General features: G+C 48.5%; 1 protein-coding gene across 4 annotated transcripts in view; it reads left to right on the top strand.

The window, feature by feature from the left end:
* The window catches only part of CORO2B (coronin 2B), a 140,573-nt gene that overhangs the window by 100,782 nt on the left and 22,761 nt on the right, over positions 1-17,030 (top strand). For all 4 annotated transcript variants that reach the window (XM_067029601.1, XM_059056573.2, XM_059056571.2 and 1 more), the window contains exon 3: positions 13,575-13,691. In XM_067029601.1, coding sequence (XP_066885702.1) covers positions 13,575-13,691 — 117 coding nt within the window. The remainder of the gene's footprint in view (positions 1-13,574; positions 13,692-17,030) is intronic.

Here is a 17,030-nt window from a genome sequence, read left to right as displayed (position 1 = left end):
GGATGTGTTCCCCTCCCTGCCCCCCCTGACAGCCCATCTCGACTTGACAGTAGGAGCTAATCCTTGCCCTGGCCCTCCAGGTGAGTGAGGGAGGGTGTGGGCCTTCCTGGAAATGTCACCTGCTTCCCACTCATGCATTCATTCAATAAATATTTATCAGTAGAGTCTACTATGTGCCTGGCACTGTGCTAGGTATTGGGGATACAGCAGTTAAGGAAAACATATTGTCATGGAGCTGGCATTCAGAGGAGGGATTTCATCTCTAGGTGGCCAGTGCCAAACCCAGGAAGGGTCCTTGTCTGTGTTTGATGAGCATATGGGTGGAGGCTCAACTTATAACCATAGACCGTCAGAGCTGGAAGGGCCCTGATATTTCAGTTCTGTTCACCAGCCACTTCTGGGCATGTGTGCAGGGGCTGTGCTAGGTCTGGGGTGTGAAGATGGGTTACGCACATGCGCACCCTTGGAGAGCTCACCGTCGGGTGGGGGGACAGAGCCGTGAGACACTGAGCACAGGGCCGGGGACGGTGTGGTCCTGGGGGCGGTTGCTGTGCAGAACACAGGGGTGGAGGGGGCACTCAAACGCTCATTTTGCAGATGATAACGACAGCTAATATTGATTGAATGCTTATTTGGTGCCAGGTGCTGTACCAAGTGAGCTTATGTTTATTGTGTCATGAGGAAACTGAAGCCCAGGAGAAAGGAACTTGCTCAGTCACTCATCAGTGAGAGCAGAGCTGAAACCGGACCCTGGAGCTTCAGAGCCTGATGTGCTGCAATAGGTTCCTTCTCCCACCAGCCCCAGCCCCAGCCCCTGAGAATCACCAGCCCCTGCAGATTCAGCAGGGAGAGGGTTTAGGAGAGGAAGGGGCATCTAAGGACTGGGCTGCTCACTTGCTATTTAAAGGACATTTTCAAGGCCATTGAGGTCCCAGGGCCATTGCCTTGGAGGTGGTACAGCTCTTTCTCTGGCCTCTTAGATGTCCCTGATGGAGCAAGGCTGAGGGTCTGAGCCAGAGGGCCCCTGCTCTGCCCATGCATTTCACAGTCTCCATGGGGCAGTGGCAGCCCAGGGCTGAGTCTTCGTGGTGTCTAAGCAAGGAAGATGGTGGGTGTTGGGTCTCGACAGAGTCAGCTTGCTCTTGATGGATGGTGGGTTCGCTGAGTCGATAATCCCAAAGAGGTAAGGCAGAGGAATGGCCCAGCTCCAGAGAATGTGGATGATACCCTGTGACCACTCCCACTGCTGGCAAAAGTAGCATCTGTGCAACTGGCAGCATGTGATTGAGGAATCATTTGATCTTGAATATAAACTTGACATTGTATTTGTGGCCAGAGGGCATAAGAAGCATGTCTTATAATTCTTAGGTTTCACTTGTATCCCACACTCTGCTGAGAACCCTCCGTGATTATCTCATTTAAGATCAAGGTACTGATAATCTCTTGGGAAAGACAAACAACAACCATGAAACAAAGCAAACAACACAAGGCAGTGCTAAATGAAGAAGCAGGGCAGCATCACAGCTAAGCCCAGAGCACCACAGAAGGCTGCACACTGTGTGAATGGGACCCCCTTGAATTGTGCAGTGTACAACCCATGCAACTGTACAGGGGACCTGATTAGGTCCACAGTTTATGGCATCATTAATTCATTCAAGAAAAATTTACTGAGAGCCTGCCATCAGTCAGGCATGATTCCAGATGCTGGGGTTACAGCAGAGAACTAGACCAAGCACCACACCTCATGTAGCTTACATTCTAATTCAAAAGTCACACAGACTGAAGCTTGAATCCTGGCCTTGCACTGTGTTAATTAATTTCACTGAGCTTCAGTTTCTTCATCTGTAAAATGGACACAATGATATGTACTTCATACAGTTATCATGGTAAATAATTGAAGTAACACTTGGTTTCAGGCCTGACATGTAGAAGACCCTCAGTGAATGATTTGCCAGTATTATCACAAATGGTGGGTTATGGGGAGAAAGGCTTGTGAAAGCAAAGGAAAAGGGAAATCACAAGATGTGGAGAAGTCAGATGAGACATCTTAGCAGGAGCAGGAGTCAGGGTGCCTCTGGAAAGATGATTAAGGTTTGCAGAGGCCCAGAGGCCCAGGTCCTTCCAAGGATGGGTGTCATGAGGAAGGTGGTGAGGCTCTCATGGGACAGTTTGGGGACCATGTTTTCCCAATCCAAGGGTTAGGACACATGATCTGGCAAAGAAGTTCTGTGTTTCTTCTAGATGTGAGAAGCAGTCTGAGAAAAAAAACGTGGTCATCAAAATATTGGGATTTAGGGAGATTTCGGTATTTTATAAGGACCTGAGACACAGCACTTAAAATTTAGAAGTATGACCACAATAGAGTTGAGCAAACTGGCTGCTAAGGTTGGGGGAGGGTGGGGAACAGGGTGCGTGGGTCCCTCAAAGGCCAAGCAGACAAGCTGGATGTGATGAGGTAGGGATAAGGGCTCCGACCCAGTCAAGATCCCTGACTAGCCACAGAAGTCGCCCCTGGCCTTTCTGAGCAAAATGGGATTTGGGGCCTTCACAGATTCAAGGAGCTGAGGGCAGTGGAGAATTGGACTTGGAACACAAGTGAGCACCAAGTCAGCTCCTGGGGGCCCAGAGGAAATTAAATCAGTCCTTGGCCATCCCGGGTGGAAGGTCTGATTGGCCAAGCCAGGCTACGTGTCCCTCCTTGGCCAGCAGAGGACCTCGGGTTGGAGGAGCCCCATTCAGCTCTCACGATGGGAAGTAAGGCACTGCATCCCATCGGTACAGCACACAGTGGGAGAGTTCCCCCAAATCAGGAAGGGGGCTTGGATACCCAACTGCCAAAATTCCTACAAATGGTTCCAACTGTGGAAGGTTCTGTAGGAGTTGCCTAATGTAAATGATCATTATAGAATGCCAAAGTCACACTGGGGTTTGGGAAGAGGAGGTTGCAGGAAGGGCTTCAGGAGGGAGGGTCCACCTTTCTCTCCTTTTCCCTGGGCCAGATGGCAAATGGAAAGAGGGATTTTTATCCTCTTGACTCTGTGGCAGGGGAGAAGGGCAGGGCTGGTGTTGACAGACTGGAGAAGGTGCGAGCACTCTTTCGCTTTTGCTTCTCTGCCACAGCCAGAAATCTGCTTTTCTACCCATTGTAAAAGAAAAACTATGGATTCCCCCACAATTTTCATAGATGCTGCTATGTATTTTTTGCCAATTCTTTCACATTTCCAACCACTATGGATTTTGTCTCACTCCCCTCCTTCCCCACTGTGGGACACTGGGACATGATGGGGTGACTTGGGTGTGAGGGACTCTCCTTCTCTCTGTAGTCCCCAGCCCCATTATACTTAGGCCAATGGGGTAGAGTCCAGACTCCTTCATGAGACCAGCAAGTTCCTGAACCCTCTGATCTGGGCCTTTCTCTGTGGCCTTTCTCTCTACTTATTTGTCTTTCCCAAATATTCCTCAGCCTTTGCAGGGGCTGGTCCTTCTGGGTCCTAAGCATTCCCCATGCCATCCCTGGCTGTGTGCTATCAATCCTTCGGGCCTTCCACACCTCCTCTGGGAAGGCTTTCTGGATTTCAGAGCCTCAAGTACTTGCCCCTCTCCTGTGCTCTGGCATTTCCCCCACCAAAGCGCAGCCCACCCTGCACTTTGTCCAGCTCTTTGTCTGTCTCCCCAGGAGACTGTGAACGGCCAGGGCTAGAAATCCACACCCCCAGGACACCCCATCAAAAACCACCCCCATGCAGATTCATCAGGCACACTGAGTTTGGAATTTTCTTATTTTCTTCATGTGTTTTAGCACAGAGTTTTATAAGAAGGAGCCAGTAATCAGGAAACCACAGGGGCCAGCATGAGCTCTGAGGTCCCAGGTAGGCCTCTCCCCAACACACACGCACACACACACACACGCACACACACTCACTCAGTCACTCACTCATGCATCCACTGTTCCTCAACTTCTTCCTAATCCCAGCCTCAAGGAGTCTGTTATCTCTTCTGCTGGGCTCTGCAACAGGACACTGCCCAGGACCAAGGACAAAGGTGGCCCCATCACTCTTCTTTCTGGAGCCTGGGAAAACCGAGTTCATCTCCAAGTGCTCAGATACCAGGAGAAACAGAATTCCTTGCATCTCTTCCCCAAACAAACTCCCCCGCCCCTGGGGACCCGCTCCCACACTCTCCCCCAGTACATACGCACGCACATACGCACGCACACACGCACATACACACTAGGGATTTCGACTGGAAAAACCAGCAAACCCTTTCCAGCTTGAAAAACACAAAGATAAAAGACTGGGGGGAAACATCAAAACAGGAAGTCATGAAGTTAGGAGGCTTCCTGAGGTCTCGCCGTGAACTTCTGTCTGACTGGGTGACTGACTTTAGAGCATCACAACCTTTGTTGCACATGCTGCCGTTTGACTGTGAACCTACCCCGAAGCTCAGCCCCAGATCTAGAACTTCTCAAGGTCAAAAGAGTAGGATCCAGAATTATCTCCTGGCATGAGGAAGGTAGAGAGATGTGTCTGTTCCCTGGATGATATTTTCTGGGTGATGAAATGGACATGCACAAGAAGGGAAGGAAGTCTGGTCTCAGGGAACGGCGTGAGTAGAGACCCAGGGGTAGGAAACAGGGTGACAGTCATTCACCCAGCTTGAGTTCTTGCTATGAGCTGGCATTGAAGGATGCTCGGGAGATGCCTGGGCCAAGGTCACTGTCTTCATGGTGCTCACAGCCTGGTGGCAGGGATGAACCAGGAACCAAAGGTCATCTAGGCGGCAGGAGCATTGGAGGCTAGGGGTGTGTGTATAGTCATGTGTGTGTTGTGCAGTGGGGTGGGCTGTTATGTCAAAGCGGGGTCAGGCTGAGACCACAGTAGCTCTGATGTCTCATAAGGAGTTTGGCTTTTAAAGTCAAGATAGTAGGGAGCCATTGAAAATTTCAGAGTGGAATAGTTATTGCAGCAGAGCTGTACTCTAGAAGAATTAGGCAACAATACGTGAGATGGATTGGAGAGAATTGCAGAGGGCAGACGCTAGAGGCAAGGGGACATATCAGTGGACCCACTTCAGAAATCCTGCAAGACAGTCCTGGGAGCTCAAGCATGAATAAAGCCCTCTACCCAAAGTAGATCTCCTAGAGGACTGCCCAGGAGTCTGAAAACCCAGGAGAGTCCACTGCTGGGCCACATGGCTTTCTCTAAAGGCTCCTGTGAACATGCACATAGATGACCCACAAGGAGAAATGGACTGACCCATTACCCACCCCCCCCAGTGTCCTCCTTAGAAGGCTCCCGTTTATTATATACATTATTTCAGATTAACTGGCTGAAGACAGCAGGGCGCTAAAGTGTGGGACATGAGCCCAGTAAGTTCTGATTGGGATGGAGGGAGGGAAGGAGCGCAGTCAGAGGCCTGGGCAGAAGTGGCGTGGAGAGAAGCTTGTATGGAGGGGGGCGGTGTATAAATGTGTGAGCGTGTGCGTGCCTGTGTGTGCAGCTGTGCTGGGGACCGTCGCTGGCAGATTGGGCACACCCTGGGGTGACAGCAACCCACAGCTTGGACGAAGGGCACCCAGTGTTTAGGAACATGAGACACCCCTCTCACCCCTGCTGAGAAGGCCACAGTGGTACTCAGAGTTCTGAAGTTGCACAAACTCGTTCTAGTGTCACTGCGACGTGGGGTGACCGGAAACTCAAGTTTCCTCGAGTCACCCCTTCCCTGGGCAATAATAATTAGGTAATGCATGTGTAAGCACTTTGTGAAGTGTCAAGGGCTGTGAGCTGGAGGGTGAGGCCTCCTTCACAGCCCGGAGGCTTGGACACAGGGGGCCTGACTTTGCCCAGAGCTTTGGAGAGGACTACAGTGCCCATTTTATAGTAACTCTCTCATTTAATGTCAACTTCCATCCAGAGGAGAGAAGACGGCAGGCAGCCTACCTGGATGGTCTGGGATGTGTGGGGCAGCACGTGGAGGAGGGAGTGTGATGACGGAGGCAGAGGGGTGGGGATCCCCAAACATCTGTCACGCAGAAGCTTGGGGTGCCACCGTTAAGCTCACCCATCTCCTGTGTCAGGGTTATCCATTGCCCTGGGGCTTCCTTTAAATTGTACGGCACCTGACGTGACCATTTATCTTCCTATTCGCTTTATCTGGACCTGCATTAAACACGCAATACTGTTTTTTGATTTCTCACCCCACCCCCTGCACCTACTTCGAGTAACACTGACAGTCTCCGCCCCTGTCCTAGAATGAATGAGTGCAGGTGCTTCCCTGAGGCCCCAGCAGAATATGGAGCCTTTAGGGTCGTGGTTCCCAAACTTCGCTGCCCAATGGAATCACTTGGAAATCTTTTAAAAAAAATACTGATGCCTGGCTGCCCACTCCCAGACACTGTGATTAACTTGATATGGGGTACCCATCCGGGCACTGGGGTTTTTAAAACTTCCCAGGTGATTCTAAAACAAAAGCAAAGTTTGAGAACCACTAGGGGGAGGGGGGAGACGGAGTGGGGGAAGTGAGGGTCTTCAGGAGCAAGTATAAGGGTCTTCACAACTGAGTTGCCTGCCAGCCCCTTCTGAGAACCTTATGAGAAATTCTGAGGCCCTACTTCTGATGTATGACTTTTCCCCCTCATTTATCAAGTCTCTCACCTACATTCTGAAATAGGAGGGCAGCATAGCCAGACAACAGCCAGTGCAAACGGCAACTCCTCCCGGCCCAGCTGCATCCCCTTTGGCAAATCATGGCCCAGAGCTTGGTTTTCTCATCCATAAAATGGATTGTTACAGGAAGGTTGTAAGGATTTACTAAAACTTTTTAAAAATTTTTATTTTACCTTGGAGCGTAGTTGATTAACACTGTTGTGTTAGTTTCTGGTGACAGCAAAGTGATTCAGTTATACATATACACATATCTATTCCTTTTCCAATTTTTTTCCCATTTAAGTTGTTACAGAATATTGAGCAGAGTTCCCTGTGCTATCCAGTAGGTCCTTGTTGGATTTAATAAAACTTTGTTTCAGACTTAAATACAATGATGTATACAAATTGCTGAGCACAAGGCACTTTTTTTTTTTTAATTTTTTTTTTTTGCGGTACACGGGCCTCTCACTGTTGTGGCCTCTCCCGTTACGGAGCACAGGCTCCGGACGCGCAGGCTCAGTGGCCGTGGCTCATGGGCCCAGCCATGTGGGATCCTCCCGGACTGGGGCACAAACCCGTGTCCCCTGCATCGGCAGGCGGACTCTCAGCCACTGCGCCACCAGGGAAGCCCACGAGGCACTTTTGAAGCACTTCTCAAATGGTCCTTTATCACCCTCGTCTTTTTTGTTATCATTAGTATTTCCATCCCGTGACTTGATGTGCATCCCTAACTTCTGTCCTGGTATGCCAGAAGCAAGGCCCTCCAGTTGCAGGTGTGCCTGGCTTCATACAGTAAAAAGGGCAGCCATGAAGAAACAGAGAGGGCATTAGCCCAGGGTCTAGGAACCTGGGAAGCCCAGAGAGGCCAAGGGCCATGTTCAAGGTCATTCAGCTGGTGAGGTGAATTGGGACTGGGCCTAGAAACCCTACCTCTTGCTCAGTCTGTTCTTTCTGCCTCACAAAGCTGATATCCCAGGTAAGAAAACATTTTGCTTCTGTGTACAGAATTCAGCTTTGCAGCCATGGGAAATTCTAGGAAGCTGAAGCTGTAGTGCAGGTTGTTTTGAAAATATCTCGTCCTCAGTCAGTTCACTGGGTTCAGATAAGCTGGACTGAGGCCCAGGGCACACGCCATTCCCCTGGCAGCCTGCTGGGTGAGCCATACCTACCAACCCGCCAAGGCAGGGCCTGGCCTGCCCTGCCCACATGCACGCCACACACACGCACTCTAAAACCTATTTTCAATTAGTTATATAATTTTATTCAGTTTCAAGGATCTTATTTTCCCCTAAACTATTGCATCGTAATAAGGGAGTAAAGAAGCGTATACAAGCAGATACATCTGTGTTCCACAGAAGCTTCTGGAACATAAATCTGGTCGACCCCAGTCTGCATCTCATTTCTTTAAGACCTGTTTGACCAAAACCGTAGAGGAATAGTTTTCAATCAAAACTGTGGTGATCACCTCCCACCTGGGGTACCCAAAACAAAAAACTATGGTGAGTGTGTATGTGTGTGTTTTAAATAACATCTATATCTTTAATAGAAATTGTAAATGTTCATTGGGGAAGAATTAGAAACCACTTATATCTAACTAGCCAGAGATTGCCACTCTTAACTTTTTTAAAAAATTATTATTATTTTTTAATTTGGTTGCACTTGGTCTTAGTTGTGGCAGGCAGGCTCCCCAGTTGTGGCATGCGAACTCCCAGTTGCAGCATGCATGTGGGACCCAGTGCTCCCACCAGGAATCAAATCTGGGCCCCCTGCATTGGGAGCACAGAGTCTCCACTGTGCCACCAGGGAAGTCCTGCCACTATTAACTTTTGATGTATTTTCCTTTTAATAGCTAAGGATCTTTTGCATATATAAATTGATTCTATTTCACTTACCATTAGAGCTTGAGCAATTCCTATGTCATTAATTGATTCTATTTCACTTACCATTAGAGCTTGAGCAATTCCTATGTCATTAAATATTTTTTGAAAATATGATTTAAATTACCTCATAATATTCCATTATATTGTTGTCCTATAATTCGTTTTGGCAATGCCCCATTGTTGAGCATTTATTATTGTTCCCTATTATAAATAACATGGCACTGAGTGTCTTAGTATGTTTCCCTGTTGATTTCTCTGGGACGAATTCCCAAAGTGGAGTCAAAGGGACGATGAACCTTTTAAAAGTCTTTGAGACCGTGTCAAATGGATCTGCAGGAAAGTTGCCATGCTTTGCACTCCCCTGCACCCTGTTGAGAGGCCATGTCCCAGCACCCCCCAACTCTGTCTTTGGCAGCTCAGCTGTGTTTGACATGCAGCCTGATCCCCAGCACTGGGCTCCTTCTTGAGAAGACTTGGGGTACATAACAGCTGCCATCCAACATTTGACATTGACAGTCTGTGCCAGCGAAGGGGGATTGGATTTGTTCTGTGAGGCCTCCAGAATAAGGCCCATCGTAACAGCATGAAGATCTCCCTAATGATTATAGATGCTGTGTAACAGGCATCCCGACCCCACCCCATGCAGCAAGGTCTCTGCCCCAGCTCTGTTGAGTCTCAAGCTCTCTTTGAGGTTCAAACACCAGATGGCTGGTTAGACCCCAGGACCCCTGAGAAGCCTCCCACTGGGACAATTCTGTGAGCTGACCATCTCAACAGTGATTCTAAAGTTATAAAACAGTGCAAAACCTTGACTCTGTTCCTGAGAAGCTCTTTACACATCTGTTGTCTCAGATGTAAGGTGGGGTTGTTATGGGGATTAAATTTGATGATATCTGTAAATCAATATAAATTTGATTGTATTAATTTATATTAATAATAGCTATTAGTGTTGGCTTGAGCCCAAGTATGAGAAGGCAGTATTGGGTAGCAGTTAAGAACCAGATTCGGATTTGGTCTCTAGTCACACCCCTATTCAGAAAGTAGAACGGAAAACAGAGGCATTTGCAGGGTCTGGGGAGAAGATTGTTCACATTTATTTAAATTCAGAAAAAAAAAATTTCAGAACAAGCTTCCTTTAGAACACCTATACATGCATGTTATTGGTTTGTTCTTTAATTTTTATGTCTATCAGAGTAATAATTGTGCAGAGTTCATGAAGTCTAATAGTACTGCAAGGCCTATACCACTACAAGGGAGGTGCTGGGGTTGGCTTATACCAGCTTATGAGAGCTTACTGTTAAATTTTTAGGAGTTTCGCAAGCCAGTTTTTAAACACGACCATTATTAAAAATTAAATTATGCAACTTTCAATTAAATGAAAGATGTTAAAAACAGAGGTACTAATGTTAAAAACTTATTCCTTACTAACTATTTTACTACTATCTGGTGTGCTAGTGTGAGTCTCTTTTAACTCTACTTTTGGTGATATCACCTTGGTAGCTTGAAGTTAGTCATGGTGGGCATTTGCCACTGAAATTGGCAAATGTTCCAAACCATAGCCTTTTTTTCCCTGGAAAACCGGTTGTTAAACATTTACCAGCACACCAGGGCCTGTACCCTCGATCCCTATCCTACTTTGCTACACCCCTCGTTTCCCACTCCCTAAAGGTAGCTGCTTCCAATGTTTTGAACTGTTTCTTTTTGTACATCTCCTCATATTTCTTAATTATATGCTTTCATGGCTATGTCTGGTTTTTTAAATCTTAGACATTGTCTATTGACTTCCTGTTATGGAAGATGAGGATCTGGCTCTCTACCAGCTCTGTCTCCCCTCTTAACTGTACACACACACACACACACACACACATTTTTCCTACCTCTGCCTTCCCAGTATATTATAGCACAACTCGTGTTTAAATAATATTCAGGATTTACATTATTACCATGATGTATACATTATACATAAGTCATTGTCACTATGATTGCATTAGCTTTCTTATACAGATCTTTTCCTGGAGTTAATAATTGCATTTTAAAAGTTGCATGATTTCTCTATAAAACTGTGGCTTTCATACTTTTCTTCTTAGCAATGAAACTTGTCTTTCAAACAAAATTTTGGGAATTTCTTGGCAGTCCAGTTGTTAGGACTCAGTGCTTTCACTGCCATGGGCCCAGGTTCAATCCCTGGTCAGGAAACTAAGATCCCACAAAGCTGCACGGCACGGCGAAAAGAAAAAAAAATTTTTATATGAACTCTACTATATAAAATGGGAAAATCAAAGCTGCCAGGTTGAAAGGAGGTCCCTCCCCTTGAGGGCGCTGCATATAGCAGAGCAGGTTGTGCACTGCACAACTCTGGGGGTCCCCCTGCACATGAGCCACAGTATGGTTCAGTCATGAAAATCATCATTACACACCCCTTGGGGGAAGGCATTCACAGAGGCCCACCTGGAAGGATACATTACGTCGGGATCATCCGCTCTTCATTCCCTTCCTGATGCAGGGCCCTGACCTCTCCCCATTCTGAATACATTCCAGTGATGTGGCTTCACCTGTCCCACCAGGACATCACCTGCAGGCCGCTGACCAGAAGCTGCTGCTAGCTGATGGCCACCTATTGACTGATTCAGATCTGCCTGGTTGCCAAAAGCTTAATGCAGACAGCTTTACTCAGGGACTACTCAGGGCAGCCTTTGGGACCAGATCTAAGGAGAGGAGGCTCTGTCAGAGAGCAAGTGAGCTGTGGAAGCAGACAATGCAGGGCCTGTCTGCCTGTGGATGTCAGAGCTGGAGGGAGGGAAGCCTGCTAGCAATAAGCAGTAGGATTCAGCTCAGCTTTGAGGGTCATACCTGTGTGGGAATCTTAGCTTTGCTTTCAGCTGGGTAACCTTGGGCAAGTGGCTTAACCTTTCTGGGCCTTAAATTCCTCATGCCTAATTCCCAGGGTTTTGTGAGAGTTAAAGAAGCTACTGTGTAACCCTAATAAATCCCAGGGCCACATGTGGCTCAGTCTCTGCTCAGAGTCTCAATTAAAGAAACATAGTCCAACAGCCTAAAAGTCATTGAAAAAGATATTCCAATTCAAATTGCATCCCTCGTGGAATGTCAAAGGGGATCCCTTTCTTAACTGAGAGCAATAGACCCCCAATCCTTTTCCTCCATTCTCTGATTTCCCCCAGTGTACAGTGTCAGTGAAGTTCTTCTGAGTACAACCTCCAAGGCCTTTTGCCTCTCTCTTTCTCTACCTCATTCCTCACCCTCCACACCACTGTCATTTTCTCTAGGTTTTTTTTTTTTTTTCCTCTACACACCTTGCCATTGCGGTGTCACAAAAAATCAAATGATATGGAGATGAGCTGATAGACATGCAGGCAAGAAGTGGCTGGGGAAGAGGTTATGGCAGAATGCTTACTCTGAAAGAACTCTTGCCCATCACACTGGTGAAGTAGTGATATAAGGCACGTGTAGCAGGGGCGTGGCAAAAACTGGCTGTCTTCCTCCTTATTCAGTTGAGGAACCTAAAGGATGGTGAGGTTTGACCTGCCTCAGGTGCCTCTGACCACCTAACCACTGTTAGCAGATGGGCAGTGACTGGAAAAACCCTCCCTATTTCCTCCACACCCCAAAAAGCTAATATTAAAAAGACCTGAGAATAGAGACACAGCCTCTGCCTGCAATTTCCCCTCCCTTCCCTGCCGCCTTTATAGACAACTAAGCATGGAACTACCCCTCACCCCCACACCCTTTTTTCCATCTTTTGTGGACTTCATCCCCCCTGCAGGATGTCTTTCAAGTCATGTACTGAGCACCCACTGTGTGCCAGGCTTGTAAGGAGCTGGAGATTCAGAGACAAGGAAGCCTGTCCTCAGTTGCTCATAGACAGATAGAAACAGACTGCAATTCTGCGTGATGGTGCCTATAATAGAGGGAAGCACAGAATGCCCTGAGCTCACAGAGGAGTTCTTAATCCATTGAGGGATCAGGGGAGACTTCCTGGAGGAAGTGTCGTCTAACCTGTATGATAATAACTAGTATCGTATATTGAGCATTCACTATGATGACAACTTCCACACTAAGTACTTTGCTAAGCACATTAGCTCATTTAATCTTCATAATACTAATGAGGAACCTCTCTCATGACAGCTGCACTCTCAAGCTTTCCAGCTGATTTTATTTGCATGTGTCTGAAAATAAAGTTGCTGAAGCCTTAAAAAAAGAGAGAGAGAAAGAAAGAAAGAAAAAGAAATGAGGAAACTGAGGCTCAATGACTTTCCAAAGGCCACCGGGCTAAAAAGTGGCAGAGCTGTGATTCAAACACAGGCCTGTGTGGCTCCGAAGACTATGCTTTCAGCCACAGGGCACTGGGTACGGGTGTTTTAAGAGGCACCCTGAACAAGCATGCCACATCTGGGAATGGCACTGCTCACATCCCAGGCAGGATAACATATGAGAGTGTATAGGTGGACCCCGAGATTCAGGCCTCTCCGCTCATTCCCGGAGCAGCAGGAAAGAGCCTCCTCTTGATCCAAAGCTGGCTGTGTCACCCGCCCTGAGAGGCAGCGAGGAGTACAGGTACATGGCCCAGTAACTGCCAGGGCTGCTGCCCACCAGGCTTTGGTCGTTCAGGTGGATAGTTACACCTTAACTTTAAACATTTTTACTTGAGGAAGGGGCACCTTTCTCTAAGTTGCACACAGGTGTCATGTGGACATGCACGGCCCCACCCACCACCCTGCTGTGGGACCCTCCCCACGACCATTCGGTGTTGGAAGATTGCAGCCACAGAGCAATATGGCTCAGCCGGATGCGGGGACCCAAAGACATTAGTGGGCCCTCAAGGACCTTCTGGTCCAGTATAGAAGCCCAGGATACAGGATAAAGGCTCTTCTTTCAAGTCACCCCAGGGCCATCAAACTAATTCCCTTTTCTCTCTCCCTCCCTCTCTCTCTCTCTCCCTCTCTCTCTCTCTCTCTCTCTCTCTCTCTCTCTCTCTCTCTCTCTCTCTCTCTCTCTCTCTTTCTCTCTCTCTCTCTCTCTCTCTCCTATGCAGACGGGCAGGATTGAACCCAACTACCCCAAGGTCTGTGGTCACCAGGGCAACGTGCTGGACATCAAGTGGAACCCCTTCATCGACAACATCATTGCCTCGTGCTCGGAGGACACGTCGGTGAGCAGGAGGGGTGCTCCCTGGGGAGGGTGGGTGCATGGGGGCACCTCCCTGCTTCTTCTTGGAGGCCTTCCTCCCTAAATTCCCTCCTTCTCCCTTCTTTGCCCTTCTTCTGTTCTCTTGGTCATCCCTCCAGCTAGCCCCAGGATGGGGAGTTAGGAAGAGGATAGAGGGAGCGAATCCATGGACTATTTGTACCTTTAGCATGATTTCATTTGGAGGTGTTGACTTTGTAGGTGAGAATCAGAAAAAAAAAGATTAAGTGTGTGATTTGGCACTCATCTGTAGTCTCAAAAGGAGAAGGATAGGAAGAGGAATATGGACAAGGAGGAAGGGGGAAAGGGGAAGAAATGGATGAGCCATGAGGAAAAGAGGCCCTGTTCTTGCAGTCTGGACAAGTGTACCCTCCAGTTTTGTCCTCTGTGAGCCACGGTTTTAGGGAAGGACACTGGGCTGAGAATTGTCATGACTTATCCAAGGACCCAAAATGGTGACCCAGGATTTGAACACCATGTGTTCCACCACTTGATGGGGAGAGAGAAGAAATAGGAGAAGGCAAAGGAAGAGGAGGCAACAGAGAGGAGATGGAGGGAAAAGGAAGAAGGAACAGGTGGGAAGGATGAGATAGAGGGAAGAAAGGCGGCAGAGAGTTTGGAGAGGGGAGTTGAAGAATCCAGGGAGAGTAAAATGTGAAGCCACTGTCTGGCCACCCTTTCCCCAGGCTGTGCCGACTTTCATACGTGGAGGTAGAGTCAGGTGTTGGCAGCAGGCTCCGTGTTTCTGGAGAGGGGCCCCATGCCTTTCCTCAGTTGCCCTTGAGCAATGTCAACACCCCAGCCTGGAAGCAAGAGGGGATTTCAGAGCCTCAGCTGAGCTGGTGAGGAGGTGCTGCTCCAGCCCCTGGTGTTCCCGGGTGAAGGAAGATCAGGCCACAAGCATCTCTCTAGTGCCCACTGGCATAGCCTGGGTGCAGGTCACAGACTCCCAGGATATTGGAACTAGAAGGAACTTAGGAGCTCATGTCTCCTGTCTTTCCAGACCAGCCTGAGAGCTCCTGAGAGTAGAAGGGGTGGCCTTTTTGGTTCTGAATCCCAAGCATCCAGCACAGAGCCTAGTACATAGTAAATACATAGTAGGTATTCGATAGAATGGATATCTGGATGGATGGATGGATGGATGGATGGATGGATGGACGGATGGAGAAATGGCTAGATGAGTGACTAGATGAATGGATTTTTGTATGGATGACTACCTTGATGGATAGAAGGCTGAATGGATGGATAATAGATAGATAGTTGAAGGAGGAAGGATGATTGGATGAATAGATGACTGGATGAAGGTGAATGGATAGATGGATAGAATGGAAAGATAAATGAATGCATGAGAGAATGAATATAGCCCAACTAATGAATGAGATTCACAGTAAATAGTCTCCATTGGTTAATAAATTAGGGGGTATGGAGGAGGTCAGCTGACACAGTACCTAATAAAAGGGAGTGGTGGGGAGAGGCTAAGAGAATGGGCTTGACCAACTCCTGAAGGTCAAAGCCCTGAGTCAACCCAAGAGGATTCCTGAGAGCAGCAGCGTCAAGGGCAGGGCCCATGTGAGCAGGGAGGGCAAGAACTTGTGATGGGCACGATCCATCAGGTTTGGCTACTTTCTTCAACAAGACGGAGACAGTGACCAGGGGTCAGAGAACTGACAGGCCAGAGGATGAGCACAAGGTGGTGGAGCCCAGGACAAGTGAGGAAACACAGAGGGCAATGAGGACACTGGTTGCTTCCTGGGCTGAGAAGGAGGCAGCTGGAGTTGGTGGGGGCTGGAGAGCTCAGTGGTCAGTATAGGTTAGGACTGGGCTCAGTGGGAGAGAGGGCACTTGGAGGTGCTGTCCATTGTTCTCTTCTGGGTGCAGGGAGTCCAAGGAGTGTCAGCGACCACAGCCCTCTCCGTCCCTACTTGTGCTGAAGTGTTGAGCCACTGTCACTAGTCATTGAAGAGCAAACACTCCTGAAACTCAGGGCTGCCTTACACTGACTTTTCCAGTCACTCTGGGCTGGACACTCTATATGCCATTAACCCTCACTGCTACCCTGTGCAACAGGCATTGTCACCCCAAGCTGAGGGCTGGGGTCAGGTCACAGAACTGGAGAGTAGAGGAGGACTGCTGGCCCCAGAGCCTATGCTCTTCCTGATCTATGAAGTCTTGTGATGACACGAATCCACGGAGTCCGTGTTGGAAGCCTCAGGCCCCTCCCGGTGTCTCATATTTCACTGGGGAGCCAGCTGGGAATGAGAAGGGCAGTGTCCATCTGGGTGTGGGGGGACAGGTTAGGCTGGGCTCTCAGAGTTGCTGGCTGTCCTGGCTCCACCTCAGGTCAGAACTTCCTGAATCAGGGTGAGGGTGGGAGGGGTCACTCGCCCTGATGGCCCTTCCGGGTTCTAGCTCAGCACCTTATTTCACCTGAATCAGGCGCCACCTCCGCCAGGACCCAATGTAATAAACCAGACGCCCATGCTGTGTGCTCAAGAAAAGCATAAGGCCCAGCCCTGACTGCACAAGCCAAGCGGCTCTCTTCAGCTTCACACACACTGGACCACAGTGTGCCTGCCTAGGATGCTGGCTTCAATGACAGCTTGACTGTGGACTCTGCTGGACCTGGGATTGAATCTCAGCTCACCATTTACTAGCTGGGTGACCAAGGGCATGTTATGTACCCTCTCTGAGCCTCAGTGTTGCTCCTCTTTTTATAGCAATAATACTCGTACGTCCCTTAGGCAGTTGCTATGAGGATGTGAGGAGGTCTGTGCCTAGCACTATGCCTGCTGGTCTCAGGATACAGAGTGAAGTTGTTGCATCCATGGAAGGTCAAACAGAGGGCTATGTGCACAGGGAGGACAGAGGAATTACTTTTGGCTGAGGTACAGGCAGGGTAGAGGGGGTTAGAGGGCTGAATAGACCCTGGAGAAGCAGGACTTTGACAGCAGAGAAAATGTTCTAGGAGGCCCAGGAAAAGGACATAGGCAAAGACCTGGAGGGAGTATGTCTTAGTCCACTTGGGCTGCTGTAACAAAGTACCACAGACTGAGTGGCTTTTAAACAACAGAAATGTATTGCTCGTGGTTCTGGAGGCTGGAAGTCTGAGATCAGTGTACACCGTGGTCAGGTAAGGTCTCTCTTCTCATTGTGTCCTCATATAGTGGAAGGGGTGGAGTTCTGTGGGGTCTCTTTTATAAGGTCACTAATCCCATTCATGAGGGCCCCACCCTCATGACCTATTGCCCACCCGCAAAGACCCCACCTCCTAAAACCATCAGCTTTGGGGGTTAGGATTTCAACA

This window comes from Kogia breviceps, chromosome 3, assembly GCF_026419965.1.
Source record: "Kogia breviceps isolate mKogBre1 chromosome 3, mKogBre1 haplotype 1, whole genome shotgun sequence".
In the NCBI taxonomy this organism is placed as follows: domain Eukaryota; kingdom Metazoa; phylum Chordata; class Mammalia; order Artiodactyla; family Physeteridae; genus Kogia; species Kogia breviceps.
The sequence above is the reverse complement of the archived record's forward strand: the minus strand, read 5'-3'. Positions and strand labels throughout refer to the sequence as shown.